The sequence below is a fragment of the Rhynchophorus ferrugineus genome, unplaced genomic scaffold (assembly GCF_030347505.1).
Source record: "Rhynchophorus ferrugineus isolate W39M unplaced genomic scaffold, kcgeb_rfMv2 rfM3, whole genome shotgun sequence".
NCBI classification, from domain to species: Eukaryota; Metazoa; Arthropoda; class Insecta; order Coleoptera; family Curculionidae; genus Rhynchophorus; species Rhynchophorus ferrugineus.
In genome coordinates, this window is record NW_027472582.1 from 18,734,763 (window position 1) to 18,757,763 (window position 23,001).

Sequence of the window (23,001 nt, forward strand, 5' to 3'; positions counted from 1 at the left end):
TTTATATGTAATATATATAGTTTTATGATTTTTTTGGTAGATTGCTAGTATATAACAATATATTGTATATTAATATAGCAGCATTTTGGAACGATATTTTTCAAGATTATTACTGTAATAAATTGTGGATGATAAATAGTAAAATAATTTTGACTGTTTTTATGGCAATAAAAGGTAATATTTCAATTACTCTCTCGATTTTTGTTAAACAATATTTCCGTTCAATAATAAATAAATCATTTACTTTATTTAAAGGAGCTCTAGTAGCTATAGTGCGATCATTTTTAATTATGTCATTAATTTTTTTTTTTCTATGATTAGGTATATGCTTAATTTTTATTTAGTACTTATAGTTATTGTCCATTTTTAGATTTTAGGTTTTGTTTAAGTTCAATTGTATTCTATATTTATTATAATATATTATTTGAAAATAGCAATTAACATATTAAAATACGATAAAACATTTTTGAGGTATTATTCCACTTCATAGAAAAATTCCAATCCTTTTTACAGATCCACAGAATATTCAAATATAAAAGTAAATCTTTGTTTAAAATGAAATTAATGAAAAGTGAATTTATATATACATCTTCGTCTCGCTTATACTACCGTTGGAAAATATAAGCACATATAAAATTAACTGTTCCAAGCAATTATCTTCGTCCGTTCCTCTATCACAGTTTGTACAGTAGGGCTCGTCTGACATCTTCGTCTGACATCACGAATTAAACAAAACAGTCGAACCGTGCATTTGACGGAAAATAGTAATCAATATTACGCTAGTTTTTTGACTATCGACTGTTTCGACTGTTTTGCGACTATCGACTGTTTCAACTGTTTTCAGTCGATAGTTCCCAACGCTAATTGTATAGTTCCCAACGCTAATTGTATCCAAACTGAATTGCATTCTATTTCAAATATCTTGATATATTTTGATCATATTTTGAAATATGTAATTGTAAAATAATTACCTATGATCAATATACATAACCCCTTTTATTTACTGTATATTTACTTAAATGATATATTACAATCTAAAACTCAACTATTTTTAATGCTACTAGCTCAATTTCTAGCTCATAGTAAAAAATACCCAATAGAAAAAAACTCCATATGTCTTTAAATTACCAACATTCTATTCGTTTCATAATTAACTAAATATAATTTGTGTATTTAGGTGTTATCGTTGGGCGCAGACGTATTGCCAGAATATAAGCTGCAAAATCCAAGGATACATAACTACACCATTCTCCATTATTCGCCATTTAAAGCTGTTTGGGATTGGATCATACTGATACTGGTAATGTACACGGCGATTTTCACCCCGTACGTGGCGGCGTTCCTGCTTGGCGAGCCGGATTTCAACAACAGAAAAAACAAAAAGTATAGCGAGGACCCCATTGTTATTATTGATTTAATTGGTAAGCCAACTTGATGTTTCGATTAACTTTTTTATTTTTTATATACCAAGTGTAATACTTGTTATATTTTTATATATCAAATTTTATGTTAATACAACAATTATTAATCAATCAAAGAACAATTATTAATAATCTCAATTGATTCAACTTAAAAATAATTGTTCCCAACATAGTATTTACTTTGGTTTCAATAATGATGCAACTAAACGATGCGCCGTTTTTAGACAAATATATTTTATATATTTTAGAATGAATATGACATTTAATTAGAAAAGTGTCAACTCACCAACCAATAAAACCTACTACATATTCTTTGTTTACGCCATTGTCTTTTTACATTTCCTTTAAATTCTCCATTGTCGTCAATTGATCCTTATTATTCTAGTGCCATATGGTATTAATGTATACATATGTTACATATTCATAAACTTAACCTTGTCTCTTCCATCTGAAAGATGGTTTTGAACAATTATGAAACTTTTATTAAGGCCTTATTCACCGTATATTACGGTTCCAATATTTGATTCAAACTATTCATAGCTTATCGTAATTTCATCAAATAATTTTAATTGTAAGATGGTAGAAAGAAAACTGACAACAGGTTTCAACAATATATAAATAGTTTATCCGTAATAGTACACATATCACCGCTTGGTCAAATGCAGTTGGTCAGTTAACTCATCATTGCATGCTAAATTGCTAAAAATATTCGAAACCTCATTCTAACTATCCTTATTAGCTATATATGATATATTGAAGCCGATTTTGAAGTTTCTTTTGTTAGTTACTTTTGCTTTCTTTTTTAATTCTTTCAAAGATATATTACGTTTCTACTTTTCCAACAATGAGTTCACCATCTCTTTAAACGAAGATTCTTTATACGCCGATACTGGTTTTTTTTTAAATATTTTAAGGTCTCCTTTTTACTATCGAGGGTTTATCTGGAATGGACCTACAGTTTAACGTGGGTTCCGAAACACGGCCCTTGGCATTATACCTACCAACTGGTCAGTGACCAACTTAGAGATCATCCCAGAAGACATCCAGACTTATGCAACCTGGTTACTGGAGTGACTGGGATGGTTACTACTTGTCGGATTTTCCACTGCTGCCTATAAAGATAAAGACATTTTAGACACACAACCCGTGACTATCGCAACGGTAGGACGACCGTCCTGTCGCCCTAACCACTGCGCCAATCCTCTATGTTCATTATCTTTATATTTTTTGGCAGTCTGGGGTATTTTTTTAACACCATTGTTGATTTTTTATAAATGTAAACATCAGATTATTTATGAAATATCATTTTCCAAAAACAAAAAATATTTATGTAAAATATGTGATAAAAAATGTCAAGGAAAATACAATAAGCAATATACTCTAATTATTAATATTTAATTAAAAATATTTATTAACTTATATGTTAAGAATATTTCCCTATTACTAAGGGCAATACAGAAAGCTTATGTGGGAAACATAAAGAATATATATACTAATAAGCTTAAATTTTACAATTTTATAACAAAGAACCATCTGCGGCAAAATATTTAAACGAGTTCTCTGTGGGTGCTTCCAAGTACTTTTTTCCATATATATATATTTCATATATATATATGTATATGTATATATATATATATATTTATATATATATATATATATATATATATATATAATATTTATAACTATGGGTTTATCTGGACTGGGCCTAAAGTTTAACGTGGGCTCCGAACCACGGTCCGCAGCATTAACCAACCTTAAAAACGTTAAACCAACTTTTTTAAAAATCATCCCAGAAGATATCCGGTCTTACCCAGCCTGGTTACTGGCGTGACTGGGATTTTACACTCTTGTAGGCAGCAATTTTAGACAACATTAGACAGAAATATCTGATTATTTTAAATAAATAATATGCGAAAACTCTGTACGTGCCTTTGAAATTTGAGGATTTCCATCAATTTCCCTGGTTTCCATCATCAGATCCTCACTTAGTTCCAATGGGACCAACATCGGAAGTACACTCTTTCGTATAAAAAAAAATGAAAATCGGTCCATAATTGACAGAAACATAGAACCTCCTCCTTTTCTAAGGTCGGTTAAAAACAAATTGTTTCTTGATATAATGTTTCCCCGATCTTCCCAATCATTTCTGTTTTTTGGTCGCGAAGTAAATATCACTTTTGAATAAAAGGATCCGTTTACATTACAAGCACGGATTACTGTGAATTACTTGTTTTTAGACTTTTACGAAAATTATTATATAGGCAATCGAGAGGACCTGACCACAGAACAGACAGACTTAGATACGATCTTCCATGTATAAAGTTGCAACCAAGTTGTGTTCGTCTAAACCACTTGAAGATGTGAATGAAAAATAGTATTAAAGAATATTTATATTACAGGGGTGAATTAAAAAATAGAATATTACTAAAATATGTCATTTAAATGCTACTTAATATTTGTATAAAACATTTTCAAAATACATAAAAAAAATCAATATATAGTCTGGCAACTGATAATTTGTCCAAAATATACTTACAAATATAATATATGAATTTACTGAATATAGTAATTACATTTTGTTTATATATTTTAAAGCATCCTCTTTACCAACCTTTTATCTGGACTGAACCTACAGTTTAAAGTCGGCTCCGAACTTGTTAGACATTTGTTTTTGTAGATTTCTTTGCCCATAAATAAAACAAATCTAGAGATAGATTCGCACACAAATAAATTAAAATAGGTTTCTGGCACTGTTAAATTATATTTAGTTAATTTAACATAACAGGAGAATCATGAAAATATATACAACAATTCTTGCAATTAAAATTACAATAAAAATTACAATTAAAATTACAATTAAGCATTGCATCTTCGTTTAGCAATGACCCTCCACATTTGGATCCTTAATCATCTGGTAGGCTTGATATAAGAGATCATAAGAGGTTTTCGGAGGTTTACCACTGTCTACTTTAAAAACCCATTTCTGCACACAAAAGCAACACTCTTATTATGTGTTTACATTTGAACAAATGACATTTAACTTAGATACTACTAAAATAACGTCATAATAACAAATTTCCTTAAAATTATACACAAAAATAAAAAAAAACAAAAAAAAAGTAAGATGTGTTACAAAATTTGTTTATCTGTGTACTTGCGGCCCTATAATGATTCAGTCGCGCAAAGTTTGGTCTATAAGTGGTTATGTTTCGTGGACATGGTGAAAAATTAGATCCAACGTTTCTGAACTTGTAATATACGTACTTTTGATGATACCATTCATGAAATACCAAAATATCGAAATATTATAATTCTCGATAAACAACATTTTGAAACTAATTTAAATTACTAAGAACGAAGTAACATTGTTAAAATAAGAGACATTTCATTATTTTTAATGCGTCTTCAGCAACCAACTATGAACGCTAACTATGAAAATAATCCCACTAATTAAAATAAAAGTACGAAGACTAATTAAAATAAAAGTAAGAAAAGTTTAAAATTCATTTCGTTTCTCAGGGAAGAATATTTGACCAAAAACAAGCGATAGTAGTAAAACTAAAAAGTGTGAAAATAATGTTGGTGAAGTAGCCTGAATTTCTGGCGAATTTCTTTTAATAAAAAAGTTCTAAGTACGTTAAAGAAAGTCTAACTTCAAGGAAATGTTCATGCAAAGAAAGCATATAAAATAAGCATAAACTTAATATTAAGTTTCCCGTATGTTGAAATATATTTTTCAACAATATCATTAATGAACATAATATAAATATAACTACAATTATATTCAAACTATATTCAATAAATTACATACAGACTATTCAAAGTTATTTTGTATATACGTCGTCAAAACGTCGCAATGTTGCTGCATCAACTCTGAGTTTTAGTTCAGTTGAGCTTTGATAAACAAAAAAATTCTGATTTAAATAAAATAATGAAACAAAAATGTTATCAAACATGTATAGTTTATTTTAACATTATAATAATTCTAATGTTTACATTGGATTCTTTTCCACATCATCCATGAGGTAGACTACTAGACGCGTTTTTTATGTAGTGGTATCCCCCTGGAGGCCCAATCCAACTAATTAACAATTATATATCAAAGTAATGCATTTTACTTTCATTAGAAAGCATATTTACCTTTTTACGTTTAGTTCTTGTTTCCTTCGATGGTGTGTTTATTTGTGAAGTCATCTTGATATACTGTCTTTTTATTTCTTCTGCTACTACCTGTGTAAACAATTATTGATAAAATTAATTGCTGAATTCTACCTAACGCATTTACCATATCTACAAAACAGTTAGTATTCATCCTCTCCACATACATTTTAACCTAATACTCATGTTTAATTCTGAACAATTACAATCATATCTATGCACACAAATCTTTCACAGCCTTCAATACCATTTTCTACAGCTATATTCTATAAATTAACTATAACTATTAATTATTTTTCCACTCTCATCACTCAGTTTCAGGAATTTCCAGCATTGCACATAATTATCACATATCCTGAAGGTTTACTTTAGTCACTGTCACTTTCCGAGTCACTGTCCAAGTCAATCACTAAACTATTAATTTCCAGTCTGTCAAACATGTAACGATAATGTAAAACATGTTCACGATTCCACCATTTATAAATTTCTTCCCCTCTATGTCTTATCGAGTTCATCCAAACGGATGGTGTTATGGTTGACAATGCTTCCTTTCCTTTCCTAGTTCTTGATGGGATATTTCATCATATTCTCGACCAGCTTGTCTATTAAAATAATTCTTTACTATTCTTTATTTATATTTACCTAGTAACAATTAAAAATAGTTCAGTTTGGAAGTTCCGTTAGACTTCTTCAAGGGTTATCTTTACACCATTTAAATCATATAGGAACCTTATGAAGGCCCGTAGGAGTATGCCCCATACGAAGGGATCTCTAACATCCCTCAAAAAGCTGCATGTTGCTAACTCTTTTATGTATACTTTCCAGATTAACGATTTTTTTTTAAATAATTTTATTAAATTATGTTTATATCGGTAAAATAGTTTAAGTACTCACTGTTCTTATACATTTCGTATATTTGATCTTGAATAGAGCCAATATCAAGATGGTCAAGATTCGCCACCCAGTTTGTATATAGACAGGTTTTCTTAGTTGAATTTAATATAATGTTCTTCATTTTCTGAGCGATGTTAGTCACAGTACCCACACTAATATCCAGCGCAGCGGCAACACGCTAATATTTACCCCCTTAACGGGCAAAAGGGCCGCAATTATTTCGTTCCTTTTCGAAATATTTCGGAATTTTCAAACAAAGTAATACGAGATGTCAATAATGTTAATCTAGATTTAACTAGAATAAAATGAAAATATTGTCTAATTCTGAAACGAATTTACAAATTGCGGCAGGCAATAAATGAAACATCTTGATATACAAGAAAACTTTAAATAGGCTATAATTTATGATTTCATTTTCTTCGAATAAAGCCAATTATCATCAGTGCGAGTTTTTTTATTACTAAAGATAATAAAATAAATTTTATTTAACTTTTTCAAAGTAAAAAATCAATGCAAGATTACGTTTTATGTAAATCTCTTCGGAAATTTCGCAAACCTTATTTTTCTCCCTGCCGAAAGTCATTTAAAAATTTTAATTTTAAGTTTGAAAGAATGTATTTAGAATTTAATTTTAGCGAGTAAATCATGTTTTTAAGTTACTAATTCTAATTTAGAGTTAAAGTTAGACCATTTTACAATATTCTGGAAAGCAAATATACGTGGAAATAAGTACAATCTTCCAAATATATTATTTTCATACTGTTATCTAACATATTGTTTTTTTTATTATTATTTTATTGTAAATTTTAAATAATTAATTGCAAATAATTTACGAAATATAGTTTTTAAAGATATTAGTGTTTGATGATATCTTATTTGCATTTGCATTGTAAAATATTAATAAGATATGCATTATATTAGGTGCATGCATGAGTTCCCAATAATTTTTTCACTTTTAAATGGCATCTATTTAGAAAAACTGCTACAATAAATATTAATCAAAATATTTCCCATCATATTCTACAAATGTTTCCCACCTTTTTGGAAACATATGAATATCATATCGAAAAAAAGAATATTTATTTTGGTCATTATCGACCTATTTTCGCAATTCTTTCAATATTTCGAAATCATGCGCAGCTGTAGAAGAATTGTTGGTCTTTTTTGCAGCAATATTTTCAATTTGTTGAATTTGCTAAATTAACCTGTGGTAACAGTTTTATTCGGTTTTAGCAGCTCATCATACACTACACCTTATTGATCCCGTTATATGCTGAACAAGGCTTTATAGTCATCAATATTCCGCTTCGGTGGTTGATGCAGGTACTTCTGCTGGAGTAACCTATGACCTTTTGCATTTGCGATTGTCCTAGAAGATTCGCTTTTCATCGTGAGTGACAACTGGCTGGCAAGCGCCGAAACAGCGATGTTGAAGCAGTTTAAAAAGACGTTAATTCATGTGGTAACAATTTTCGTTATTTTTCGATCTCTCCCATCGAATATATACGCTTGAAAACAGCTGATTCACCAACTTTTAATCTGTCTTAAAGTTATGTGAAAAGAGTTTTTGTTTAAACAGGATTTTCCTCTAATAAGTCTTGCAATTCATTATATTCGAGCTTATTTGGTCCTCCAGACCATTATTTGCAAATAACATCAAAATCACCAACGATTTAGGTTGAATACAGAAGCAAGAATTGGGCTAATAACGAAGATTTTTTGAAGAGACGTTATGTTTCTAAAAGTGTTTGATGAGTTTTGGCAGCAGATTAATGCATGCAAGCCACTATAATTTATGATTTAATTGCAAATAAAATTTCAACCAATGAAATAAAGTTGTCTGATAATCTATCGATACTCCGAAAGATTAAACTTAAATATACCTAAAAGATAAATTATAACTTAAAACTCAATTATTTAGTAAAAACTCATGACATTCAGACGTACCAGACATTTTACTCTGCTTCAATAAACAAATTTTAGTCAAATAATATTGAAATGCGATTCGTGAAACGTGCTATGTGATTTATGTTTGACCAATAAAATGCGAGATAGGCAGATTGAAGAAATCTACAGCAGAAGCCTTTGAAACTTTTTTTACTTTTTTAAACACTTTTTTTTTATTAGCCACAAGTAAATATCAGAAAAAATTGTCATACATTAAATATAACCCTAGCTCTATTCATCATAGGAAATATGAGTGGCTGTTAAAAATATACAACTATAGCCCGTTCAATTAAACAGTGAATTTTGAGTTTTAGTTTATTTTGGCTTTGATATATAACAATCCCAATTTAAATAAATTATCTAAACAAAAATACGATTATCAAATATAATTTATTTTAACATTATAGTACTTGTAATGCATATATTATCGAATAACTTAAAATTACAATTAATTATACAGTTATAATAGTTTGTAGGTTAGGGTTGTGTTTTTATTATATTTACATTGAACTATTCCATACCACCTATGAGTTAGAGTTTTATGCGCATTTTTTAGTGATATCCTCTGAAGTCCTAATCCACCTAATTAACAATTGTATATCTAAGTAATATATTTTCCTTTCATTATAAGCATATTTATCTTTTACGCTTAGTTCTCGTTTCCTTCGGTACAGTGTTTCCTTGTAAAATTATTTTGATATCATTGTATTTCTCTTCACTTTTACTCTATTACTATTAGTATAAATATTTCTTAATAAAACTAGATTTAATCACTACATTCTCCCTAATGCATTTAGTAACATTTAGTATTCTTTCTCTTTTCACACATTTTAACCAAATGCTCATGTATATTCTGAACAATTACACATAGATCTTATCTCTTCCATACTTTTCAAACAGCTTCCACTGAAATAATTGTATTAAATTATGTTCATATTATTTAATACAATTATTTCAGTGGAAATAAAATGTGCAGAAAATTAATATGTAACAGTAAAAATGTTTACCTTTCTAACGAATTTTACTGGAAAGAGGGGGCCTCCATTAACTGATTAGAGACGCAATCTGTTCTGTGTGGCTTCAGCATTTTCAATCCGAGTAATTACAAGCAATGATTTAAATTTTATAAAAACAAACAAAGACTTAAAACAAAGTTTGCCGGTTTATAACTTCTTATTACCTATGTTTTGAAGAGTTTTGTATACATTTGACAACCGGACGTCTGCAAACTGGTTCGGTTACATATTCGAACTTATCATACAGCATTATGTCTCTTTTTAATTAGAATCAAATGAGAAGGAAAATATTCTGAATAGATTATGCGCAAATATATTTTGAATGTCTTGAATGAATTGTTGTTACGAAACATGTAAGTAATTTAAAACTTCCCTCTTTAAACACTTATTATTAATGTGAAAGGTATACGTTATTTGAATTCGTCTTTGACGACGCACCAATTAAAATGAAAATAGATAAAATGCACATAAAAAACACGCATGCAAGTTGACATTATAAAACGTTTATTATATCATAATCTACAAAAAAAAACCGAAAAAGCTCCACACAGCCTCGAAGGTAAATAAAACTTTCACGTTGGGATTGTCCCTAGACGACGATTTCCTGTTACCGCTCGTATAAACGTCCTCCTTGGCCCAAAACTAAACCGTTTTATTTTCCAGTTGACGTTACATTCATAATCGACATCCTGATTAACTTTCGCACCACCTACGTATCCGGCAACGACGAAATAATATCCGACCCGGGGAAGATCGCCATACATTATCTAAAGGGATGGTTCCTCATAGACCTGGTGGCGGCCGTCCCCTTCGATCTCCTGTTCTTCGGCAGCAACACTGATGAGGTAAGCGGATTGAGATTTTGCTGTTCGAGCGTATGTCTGAGATGTTTAGGATTTCGATTATATTATATATTACAGCTATACGTTTGACGATAAGGTTTCCATTTACTTACTTGTGGTTCTCGTTTTCAATGGATGTTTTGATTGTTATTAAAAGCGTTTACGTACGTAAATGGTGATTATTTAATACGTTCGATCGAAGAATCGAGAAAACATTCATTCGATTACACTTACTACGTTGTGTTCATTTCATTTGCAGTGTTGTTTGATTATATATTTTTATTTGATAATAAATTGAAATTGGTGGTTTATCTTTAACGGAAATGTTATCTTTAATGTTAGCTATAATTATATTTTTAATATTGATAATGCTATTTTACAAATCAACCACCAATTTGTAGAATACAGGGCGATTTATAACATAACTAAAACATATACTTTTGATGATAAGTAACAAATTGTATAAAATAAAGATTAGTAACATTTACTGAAATGTTATTAATTATAGCTTCTTGGTTTTTAAAATTAAATGGAAATGTTATTTATTTTGATATGAAAATGATCAATAAATATATCTAATTAAAGCAGAAACATCAAAAAGTTGGAAAACCTATTGACACTTACTCTCTAATAAAATAAAAGTTAATAGCACTTCAGATATTTACCATTCCACTACAACACAAGATCACACGGTTTGGTTGAATCTGCATCCTAGTTCAGTGTTCAGTCCAAGAGGCGCAGCAATTTCGTCTGGACAATTGGAATTTGAAGGCCTCGGAGTAAGTAATCGTCCTTGTAGTATCTGGGTGCATCAACAGTACTTCTCAGATCTTTGTTCTGAAATACTTGCGTTATGTTAACATTACTTCTCGCAAAAAGTCCCCATAGTAATTTAGATTTTCTTCCAAATTCAGTCATTCCAATCAGTACATTTTTTTATATTGTAACACGATTCCGATAAGTCTTGGAAAGGGTATTAATAAAGAACACTAACCAGAAATAATATTAAATATACAATATTCAGTCTTGGAACTAAAAACTAAAGTAAAAGCTGAACCAAGACTAACTTAACAAGCTAAAAATGTTATGGGACAGTTAATTCAGACCGGAAACAAACTAAAGTCAATTTTTTAGCAGGTAACTATAATTTAGTTTATACACTACTTCCATACCAAAAAATTATATATTATATTATAAAATTAAATAACATTTTCTCAAGTAGGTTTCCTGAATTCAAATAATAAAGTATAAATTATTTTTCTCAATATAAGAATTGTTAGTTAAAGACTTTAAAAATTGTAACTAAATTAAATATTTCTAGAAGTGCTTTTCTAATGGTAACTCTGTGTACATTAGATAGCATTGTAGTACTTAGCCTTTCTAGTGATCGCATAACTCCATTACAATCAAGTAGTAATAATAGTTAAATGTTTTTACCGACAGTGTTCTTTATATATATAGTTTCTGCGAATATTTTAACAATTGAAATTCTTTAAGTTAAATTTTTACAACCACCAACACCTGCTTTATTCAATCCTACTTTATATCCCACTACACCTCAGCCAGCTGAATATATTCTCCATTAATTCTTCAATAAACCCTTGATTGCTGATGAAAAATTTACTTTTCCCAGGGAAAATCTCCATTGTAGACAAACATGAGTCGTGAGGTGGACAGCCCTCTTTTATATATCGGTTTTTGACCAAATATTTTACGAACAGCTGTTATAAAGTAATTGAAGGTGTGACAAGATCTTCTCTTTTTTTATTTTTGGAACCTTGCTTAGATTTTTTAACTTCGATTTTCATTCCCAATGTTGTAATGATAAAAAATCTGTGATCTTCTCTGGTTCTGTATCTTCTCCACTATTAAGAAACTATTGATCAGTGCTATATTAACTTGCTAAATGCATTAAGAAAATTATAATGATCAAGTATATTATATTCAAATTAATTAGTTTAAACAAATTTGAAATAAAAATTCTTAAAACTTATTAAAACCAGAAGCGATAAAATTGTTACATCAAATATAATATTATTTTTAAACGAATATTAAGTTTAATTTTATTTTATATTCAACAATATAAACTAGGTATCATGACATTAAAATTAAATGAATTGAAAAGAATCCTAATTGCGAATTAATGCCACAGTTAAACTCGTAAATGAACCCTTTATTATAGAACAACATTAATAACACGACCGCAATACTGTTACCATTACTATAACGCCAAATATATTTATAGAATTGTTTTCCACATATAGTCGTTTGTAAATTAAAGAGATATTTTCGAACAAACATTTGGGCAGGAAATATCCCGCCAACCAGATATTATTTCGTCCCAGAACAATAACATGTTAAATCACTATCATATCTTAATTAAACCATTAACCCCCTAACTAGTAGTTGTCTAAAGGGTAATAACTTATATTTTTAGATAACTTAATGCATCAATTTCAAATAATAATTTCGAAGATGGCACTATTACATAAGATAACATAACGTTATTTACAGTATGGAATATTCCTACCAAACTGATCCACCATTTATGCCTTAAGGTAAATTGTATGTGTTATACTTAATAGATTGTTTAATAAGATTTGACCTTTAATACGAAAACAGTGATTTTCAACAGACTTGTTACAGTAAAGTTTTTCCAATTCATATTGAAATTATTTCCTTTAATAAAAATCACATTTCGTTCTTGATTTCTGATATGTGACAACAGAATAAAAAACAAATATCTCTAAATTTGTCGCATGCTCTTACTAGGCACCATTTATTTTTTAAAAGTTACAGCTACGTTTACGTACTCCTTTTTTATATATAAATTATTTTTTATAAATAAATATACACAAATTTGACCAATAATTGATTTAATGTTGAAACTATATATAAGAAAGGAAATAAACATTGAAAAGCTTCTGAAATAAAACATTTTATTTAAAAAATTATTGAATAAAATAAAATAGTATACAAATAATTTCTATATGCCTATTATATATATATATATATATATATATATATATATATATATATATATATATATATATATATATTATAAAAACACCACATTTAAATTAATTTATTAATTTGAACAATTAACAAGAATTCCAAGATCCATATAAATAAACATTACCATAAAAAATACTAAAATCGTTTAGATCAAACTCAGCCAATACAGTTAAAACCAAACGAAAAAGCCACCACTATATATGAGAACAGTGAAATTCTCCTAAAAATCTCCAAATATAATCAACTATGCGAGCTTTCGATTAACATATTGTACATTTAATAGCCTAAAATGAATGGATTATCAGACTTTGGAGATTTCAGTGAGTACATCATTATTTTTACAAAACAATAATTTATTTACTTATACTCTTACATAATAATGAATTATATTTCCCTTGTCATTAGATTATTACTATGTATTTGATAGTTTTATATTTTGTTTATTTGATCCAGGTCTACTTTTGTTACCAAGATTTTTTTGCAGCAAGATTCACTCCCAAATACTTGTACTCATAACATTTAGCATAAATAAATATAGATCAAATATATTCAATAATGAACCATATTTTCAGTTAATGTTACTAAAATAATAAAACAATATTGGGAATGTTAACGTCATATGTAAAATATATCATAAATCGCCCTGTATATGTGTATTTATCGTCATATATTGTATTAATGTAATACGTGTTGCATTTTGAACAAGAAAACAGGGAATGATTGTTGCAAGAGACTACGTGTTTGATGTTAGTTTTATGTACCTCTTGTACTCGTGGATTTTGTTTAGACGATATTTCACTCCTGTTTCGTCTCTCCTAAAACCATTTATCGTAACTGATAATTGTTGACCATTGTTATTAATTATGTTAAGTGTCTACAATTATGATAACCTATTTGGTAAACAGTGGATTTTTGTAAGTCGACTATTTTTTAAACAAACCTTTTTTCAATTCTTTTCTATAGTTGGGCTTGGATAAGGATGAGGTAGAGAGACATAGTTTTGAATTGCTTCTATTTTTCTATTATTTTCAGCGAAATTTTAGGATTCAATGCAAAAATATACTCGAAGTATACCATAATATCACAATAAATCATTGTATGATACTCACGGCCTTTCTCAAATTGACTTAAAAATCACATTCTTCGAGTATAATTTTATATTAATTTTTCCATTGATATAACTCACAATCTTTACACGGTTTTCTTGACATTACTACCTTACATATATTTAAAATTCAGTATTGCTTGTGATTTTTATTTTGGAGTTTGATGCACGCTATATTTTCGTATTGCTATATTTTATATTGGAATGCATTTTTCTACTTATAAGCTTATACATTGAACCAAAAGAAAAACAACAAGACTAAGTATTTAGTACATTGATCGATATTTATTTTAGTGTAAAGGAAGTAAGCACACAAGGAATAGCAGATACCAATTATGTATAGAGAAAAACTGAATTTGTGTGTATTGATAACAATTGTATACACCAACCAACTGTATATAAACATCTCGTTTGTTTGTATCTACTACTGTATAGTTTACTGACACATTTTACGTTATTTTTTACTTTGATATATTTACGTTTGCTCGAAGTAACAATTTAATTTGTTCTTTTTATTATTTCTCCAGGCTATGGAAAGTAATAATAATGAGAAGCAGGTAATAATTTGTAAAACAAATTACGTGTCCTTAGTTTCCTTTAGTTTTTCGTTGTTATTTTCTTGTTTTGGTATTATTTGTTTTCCCTAATCATTAGATATAATTAGATATTCTCCTTTTCGTTTTCGCTTATTTTGTTTTCGTTGTTATTTTTTATTTATTTATGATTCTGTAACCAAATGTGCGTGATAAAAACCATAGCTGCCTTTAGTATCTATAACTTACGGTGAATAGATCTTTGTAAAATACTAACAAATTTATTGTTAAATATTTTAAAAGTTTTTTTAAAAAAGCTTTTGGTATGTAAGATGAACGTTTATTTATTTATTTTTTTATTTTGGTTAAATTAGGACCATAATATAAAATTTTCAATAAAGTATATCCTTATTTATTCTTCCAATATTTATATTTATTTTCTTACAAAGATTTATTTATAAATTAAATGTTTTTTATAAAATATTATAAACACATAAAAAATTAATAGAATATAAGAAAAACAGAATTGTCTATGAGTATGACGAACCGCCGTATTTTAAATTTTTGTTATTTTATTAAATAAAGATGCCAAAAGCTAAATTATACTTTATTAAAATGTTAAATTAAAAACAAAAATAGAAATTTATATCAGTGCAATACGTAATATCAATTGTTATTTGACAAAAATAAATACATAAATGTCATTACCTTTAATTTTACAAAACAGTAGCAAGTAACATTATTCAACAACAGATTCAACATTAAATGCGTTTTAACATTTATTAATAAATTATTCAAAATTGTGTTTTATGCAAATTCAGACGCGGAACACTCCGAATATAAACTGGTATTTTTTACTGATAATAAGAATGCAATTTTGGATAATATTCGATGTATTACTGGATAAACTATAACATAACCATGTAACTGGCAATTTTTCACGCAAGGTTTGGTTCTTTACCACTCCACACATTTTCAAAACTAATAACGAAGTGTTGGTCTGAGACAAACGCTATGAAAAACAACGCACATCTCTTTTTTCCAGACGACAACATTAATTGGTCTCTTGAAGACGGCCAGGCTGCTGAGATTGGTGAGAGTGGCTAGGAAAATTGACCGATATTCGGAATATGGAGCAGCAGTGCTTTTATTATTGATGGCTACCTTTGCCTTGATTGCTCATTGGTTAGCGTGTATATGGTAAGCTTTATAACATATTAGTATTTATTTAGAACTGTTCAGTGTGTTTATGCTTTTAATTCTAATTACGAGGGCTGCGTAATAAGTATCTTAAGCAAGTGATAACAGTGTTACTTTTTTTAAATAACATTTCGGACATGTACACAGAACAGACAAAATAATACCAATACCTGTAATGAATTCGCTGAGTATCTCAATAGTTTCTCACGGAATGTTGTCCCATTCCTGTATCAAAACATTTACGAGGTGCTTCAATGATAAATGAGATTTAACCCCCATAAACCAATTCCCCATAATATGTTAATATCTGTCATTTTTGCTACCAAGGAGAGATGTTTGATTATATTATAATACTCCTTAAACCTCTTAGTATAGTATAGCATACCTTGTAAATCAATTGATTCAGTGATGTTAGAGATGGAGCTCTGCGTAGGAACTAACATAAACCATGATTCATCGACCATATCACATTCTTCCAATCATCAAGTGTCATGTTTCCAGTTATCAAGGTTTTCGCAGGTTTTCGCAGCTTTAGTCATAAAGAATTTTGCATTCGTAGCCATGAATGTTAACTTTGTGGATTCCGCTATACTGTTTTCCTCAAAACGGTGTTGATCGAGTGTCAATCAGTCTTTGTCAGTTAAGTTTGGGTTTCGCCAACTATTCATCTTTGCCGATGATATTTTACCATGTTTGTGTAAACTGTCATTACCGTGGACGGCCATGAAACTTCCGAAAAAGTCTAAGAGATTACACATTTCGCCGATCCCTTATTTTAACGTTTTGCGTATAATACACAAAAACATAACCCACAACACTTGTTATCTAAACTGAGCACACATACGTGTCACATAATTTACACGACAGTAGTGGTGCCAACATACAACAAAATATATTATATAACACGGTGTTCATATTATTTTGTATCTCCTGTATAACCTTTCTCAATAATATTGTTAAGCTTTAAAACAATATTTGACGGTATTAGAATATAAATGAGATAACTCAAATGAAACATGATTTCATCATATCAAAGCAAGGACTAAAAGAATAGTACAAATAATGCACGCTGCGACCCAAATAATTCTAAGATGACTTAATAAGTATATATTAAGCTTGGAGAACTATTTTAATAAGGTAGTGAGAGCAAAAAAAACAACATATTTTTGAAGAATATGAGCTATCATAATATATCGTATAATTATTATTATAACACGTATAATTTACACATAAAACACACTTTTTTGTCAAATCCAGTAATTCAAACATCGAATAACAAAACATTATTGATATTACTTTTAAATTACTAAATAATTATGTTTCAAATGTGTAACAAACTTGAGTTATAGAGAATAATAAGTGTTGAACTTTTGTTATTATACAAATTTTGTTATCTGTTCAGTTAATTTTGAACTGCTATTATTTCGACATTTACAACAGTAACACGATTGCCTTTAACAGTTCAATTTACCGACAATTTATTGACATTGATAATAAGAAAACTTATGATTTATGAACTTTACTGTTGAAAAACCTTTAAAAGTTATAATTTCAAATTTACATTTTTAAAATATAGTTTCATTGCATTGTTTTTCCTTAAATTACCTTTTTAGTCGAAACTGATTTTCATTTTTGTGAGAGATTACTGTAGTTAAAGTAAACAAGCAAATCTATTTAATATTTTGAAAAAATGAACTAATATCTTAGTCGTCGCTACTAAACTGTTTAAACTTGATACAGCTAGAATTATAGTTCTACAGAAAAAGTAACAATCGTAAATTAATTAATTTTATCAATATATTTTTCAATATTTTACACCTTTGTTATAAATCATTTTTAAAAATGTTCTTTGATTTGAGATCGCAAATCTGCAATTTTACATCATCGAATAGAATCTTTGTGAACATAAGTTAAGTATAATATTATCTAATAAACATCAAACAATTAATATTTAAAACTAGTTTAAGACAATGAAATATTACCAATACTGTCAAGACAGCCACTTAAATGGAGTTAATTTCGATATTAATAATTTAATTAATCAATTTCATTTAATTTATAATTAAATTTAAATATTATCAAGGCTGACATGGTAGTCATTCATGTCAGAAAAAATAACAATTATTCATCATCATCAAAAAGCAAAATATATGACCCACATCGTATAACAATGAGTCTATAAAAATCAAAATTCTATTAGATTATTTGAAATGTCCCACTTAAATAGAAGAAAAAATGATTTAGCTGTATGTAATTAATTTTACCCTGTTTTTAAAGGTACGCCATTGGTAACGCAGAACGGCCGGTCCTGCATTCCAAAATCGGTTGGCTGGACATCCTGGCGAACGACACTAACCAACAATACCTGCCGAACGGAACCGGCGGTCCCAGCATCAAGAGCCGATACGTAACGGCCCTTTATTTCACGTTCACCTCGTTGACTAGCGTGGGATTTGGCAACGTGGCGCCGAACACCGACGCCGAGAAGATATTTACCATTTGCGTCATGTTGGTTGGCTGTAAGTATGGCAATTGTCACATACGAAAGGCGCGTAATGACACCGTCGGATTTGGCAATGGGATCGCACCCGACCGAGATAGCGTTCGGATTCAATTGTGTCGCTCCATTGTCGGGATTTCGAATATGGTTCGCTCAGATTTATTTCGATCGCGTTATCTCCCCGTTTTAAAAAAAATTATTATTAATCAAATTAATAAATTGTTATTAGGTGATTTATTAAGACTAGTGATCGCCCTGTGGCCGAAATTCGACCACAATGTATTAAATTAAACATGTTTCTCTCATAATAGAGTAAAAGGACTAATTTAAAAATGATAAGAGATCAATTGAAAAGTCCCCGGCCTACCATAGTAAAACACATTTTTTTGGCAAAATTGGTTTTTTTATTCAACATAATTCCCTTCAAGGGTGATACACTGATAGCGACCGTCCAACTTTTCGATGCCATTTTTGTAGTACAATTTGTCCTTTGCTTCAAAATAGGCCTCAGTTTCGGCGATCGCCTCTTCATTCGACGAAAATTTCTTCCCAGCGAAGATTCTTTTGAGATCTGAGAACAGGAAATAGTCGCTGGGGGGCAGATCTGGAGAATACGGTAAATGAGGAAGCAATTGGAAGCCCAATTAATGGATTTTTGCCATTGTTTTCACCGACGTGCATTGTTTTTCAGCCATTTCGTCCTTCAAACGGTCCAATAACGCTATGTAAAGCGTTTTCTCACGGTTTGGAACGGTTTCATCGTATGCGGTCCACTCGAATGACTGTCGATTGGACTTCGAAGTGATGAAGCCATGGTTCATAACAAAACTCGGGTTTTATTCGGTAATACTACTCGGTATTATTTACCAATGCTTTAAAATGTTTGCAAAAGTAATGTGAATAATTCATAATTTCTTCTATTAGTCCTATGGGTTCCATCTATACAAATAATGTAGTTAGTTTCATTTTCAACATTTCATTTCATAACTCCGGCATATGTTCATTACTTTATTTATGTATTCATATGGATAAAAGATAAAGACTATATACACCTGTTATCCATATTTTTCACCTAAAATATATATTACAAAACAATAAATACTCCAGGCTGGTAAAAAGAATAATTTCTTTATATAAATTTTTAAATAAAATTGTATTGTTCTTTGCTAATTTATTTTACTTTTCAATCACGCCCTTACAGAGCTTCATCTTTAGTTTGTCTTTCATTTATCTATTGCTTTCTACTTTGTCTTATATCCTACGTGGGAACTAACAATACACCAACACATGAGAAATTAAAATTCTGTGAAACTATGTTGTAACTGTTAATATTCTATGGAAAATTCATTTTAACTCTTGATGCAGAAAATAACGTATTTATTACCTGAAATATTCGATTAGTATACTTGCAATAACAGTTGTTCAGTAAGAACAATTTTCCTTTTTCTTCATCAGACATCAAATTAAATCAAAAGCTGATTTCGAAAGTCAAGCAAAATTGTAAGGATTAGAAGACTGACGATTCTTGTTATTCTCAAATTTTGTTAATCTATGTTGGGATGAAATTTTTACATATATCTTTTTTCTTTCGAGCTGTTTCACAACTTCACCTGAAAAAAAATGTAATATATAACTTTCCGTGACCATACTAGTCTCAATAGTTTTTTATCCAACTTGTCATAATTCTCTTTAATAATTCCAGCAATATGGGAATAATCGAAAGTAACATAAAATCTTAATTAACACAGCTTAAAATTAAATATCTTCGTTTAATAATATTTTAACCACCAACTTTCTGTTTTAACATTGTTTAGAATATATTTAGGGATTTGTCTTCTGATTAAAACTTTTGCACCTTGCTGTACAATATTGCCAGATTTTCATTTTCAAAAATTCCGCGTCTGTGGTTGATTTACGTAAAACAGAAACGACGAATAATCTACTTTGTAAGAGTTGGAGCCGGCAGCGCTTTGGCCAGAGCCTAAAATATTTGTTTAAATATATATTTTTTAATTTATTTATTTATAGTCGCGTTATTTAGCAACTTTAAACACTCACTTAATTTTAACGAACACTATAACTTTATTTTATTTTATAAACTTAAAAAACAGCTTTAGCCCCAGCGAGATTCGATCCTTGGACGTTATTGTTGGAGTGCTAAACTTGAATAAAATAAATAATAATAAATACAATAATTAATAAACCATTTATTAACGAACTATAAAAAAATGTGTTTTTTTAGATCATGAAAAAAAGAAATTACTTTTGTTTTTAATGTTTTTAATCTCATATTTAAACATTTCCATTCGGTTTTTGATGTATGTCTGTGTTGGATCGCCTTTATAGAAAAGTTTTCATTTTTCATTAAGGGCTCAACTGAATTAATATCTATGGAGCTAAATTTGTATGAAAATAAATTCCAATGCAAGTTTTCCGAGATTGCGCTTATTTAGCCCAAACTTGAACATAATCAAAAATTAATGCTTAACAAAAATTATATAATATAAAATATATTCTGATACAAAATCTCTAATATTTGAAGATTATGTTATTAGTAGTCCAATAGCGTTTTAAAGCTAATAATAAAATAATGTATTTCGGTATATTCAGGATAGTTTTTCTTCAATGATTGTCTTGATGTACTTAATTGTTCTTTTTAAAAATAGAGTGGCATAGTTTTACCACATTTCAGTTGTTTCTGAAACTGGACAACATTTACTTATTTAACAGTTACTCTACATGCAAAATTCAACAAATAGAAACATAATGCGCGAAAAATGAAATTTCTAAGAGCATACCAACGCTTACTTTTAATATAATTCTACGCCCGACTCTTAAACGCACTAAGGTTTATAGATTGTTTCAATTCTTTTGGCATTTTATTATATATTGGTACTCCCGCATGCATCAGGCTTCTTTGTGAGATCGCTATTCTTCCTCCTTGAATTATAATACCTTCCGGTCGTACCACCAATCAACCATATGAGTTAATCCAGTAACATATTTTGACATGGCAACATTGTATTCTAACATTCATCTTTCTTAGCGTATCCATTCCTATCCACTATTCTTGCACACATGTTTATATGCAATATAACTTTCATAGTACGATTTTACATTTTCTACAATGTATCTAATTTAATTTTCCCAAGTTTTCCTTGTTAAGATAATCAATGTGAGATTGTTATATACTTTTCTATCTGCCAGAGGATGGTCTTTTTGCAATATTCTTAGGAATATATGAGCCCGTAATTCTTAAACTCTAGTCAAACTTTAGGTAAAACCAAGACCGACAATTTGGTATAGATTTTAGTCTAGCGACGTCATTGGTCCTTAATTTTTCATCCTGTTAACGACGAACACTACAGGACAATGGTAACTAACAATAAATGTTGCACCAAATAGACGGTGCATGTGATTTTAGCAGGATGGTGCTACATGCCACGACAGACATTCTGCAGAACGATAAAACATCACTGTACTTTTCTTGTGAGGTCTTCTGAAATTGTAAGGCGATGGAAATAAGTAATAATAAATCGACGCTTTTAAAGTCAATATGACTTAGTTATATATGGTGAAATTATTGATTTAATTAAAATGAAACTCTAACATTTTTTACTATGGAATTATCTTCAATATTTATTTTTAAATACATGCTATGTCATTAAATGCACGAACATAAAAAGACACGTTTTACATTAATAATGAACGTATACATACTAGACATTTTTTTAAACTAAAGAATTTTAATTAGTGATTTCTCTTGATCATTTACTTTCCTATCTAGGATAACTCAAAAATTAAAGGATTTAAATCCGGACTCCATACCGACCAGTACGATAATCCCATACAGAGGTATTAAACCACATTGTCCTGTTTGAGATATATATTTTCGTTCGCAATCAAACTAATTAACGGTAAAATCCAATAGTGTAATAACTCTGGGTATTAGTATCGTTTTGTCAAACACTAGGAAATGTGAATTCTGTTTTTAACGTCCATTAGATCACGTTTTTATATTTTCTTCAATAAATTTACATATTATTGCAATATGATTACAAAATATTTAAACGGGTCAGTTCTTAAAATATTAATATCAAAATTTAGGTTACGTGTATGCCCTTTACAACCAATAATACTCTCAGAGTCTCGTAAAACAACTCATTTTACCATAGAAGTAATTTTTTAACGTCATTCCAATTTATTTTTTGCCATAATTTTCAATTAATCAAGAATAGGTTAATGTTTATAACAAACACTCTATGATCTACAAATAATTAATAACATTCAAGTTCTGTAATGAACAAATTCGGGTGTTGAATACTAATTGTTTAAAACGGGGTCATCCTAAATATTATCATAAACGTATC

At 29.2% G+C, this 23,001-nt stretch overlaps 1 protein-coding gene and 1 long non-coding RNA gene across 15 annotated transcripts in view; one reads left to right on the forward strand and one right to left on the reverse strand.

Annotated features, from left to right (window-relative positions):
- LOC143193970 (voltage-gated inwardly rectifying potassium channel KCNH6) overlaps positions 1 to 23,001 on the forward strand; it is a 310,658-nt gene that overhangs the window by 254,022 nt on the left and 33,635 nt on the right. For 11 of the 14 annotated variants that reach the window (XM_076400469.1, XM_076400462.1, XM_076400471.1 and 8 more), the window contains 5 exons: positions 1,178 to 1,421; positions 10,100 to 10,281; positions 14,926 to 14,955; positions 15,977 to 16,131; positions 18,409 to 18,650. In XM_076400469.1, coding sequence (XP_076256584.1) covers positions 1,178 to 1,421; positions 10,100 to 10,281; positions 14,926 to 14,955; positions 15,977 to 16,131; positions 18,409 to 18,650 — 853 coding nt within the window. Of the gene's footprint in view, positions 1 to 1,177; positions 1,422 to 10,099; positions 10,282 to 14,256; positions 14,278 to 14,925; positions 14,956 to 15,976; positions 16,132 to 18,408; positions 18,651 to 23,001 lie in introns of all 14 variants that reach the window. The other 3 variants (XM_076400463.1, XM_076400465.1, XM_076400467.1) reach the window with 2 other exon arrangements.
- Positions 5,369 to 18,527, reverse strand: LOC143194043 (uncharacterized). The gene is made up of 3 exons (XR_013005167.1): positions 18,396 to 18,527; positions 5,562 to 5,651; positions 5,369 to 5,502 (listed from the first exon to the last, which is right to left on the reverse strand). It is a non-coding gene; the product is annotated as an uncharacterized LOC143194043 (long non-coding RNA).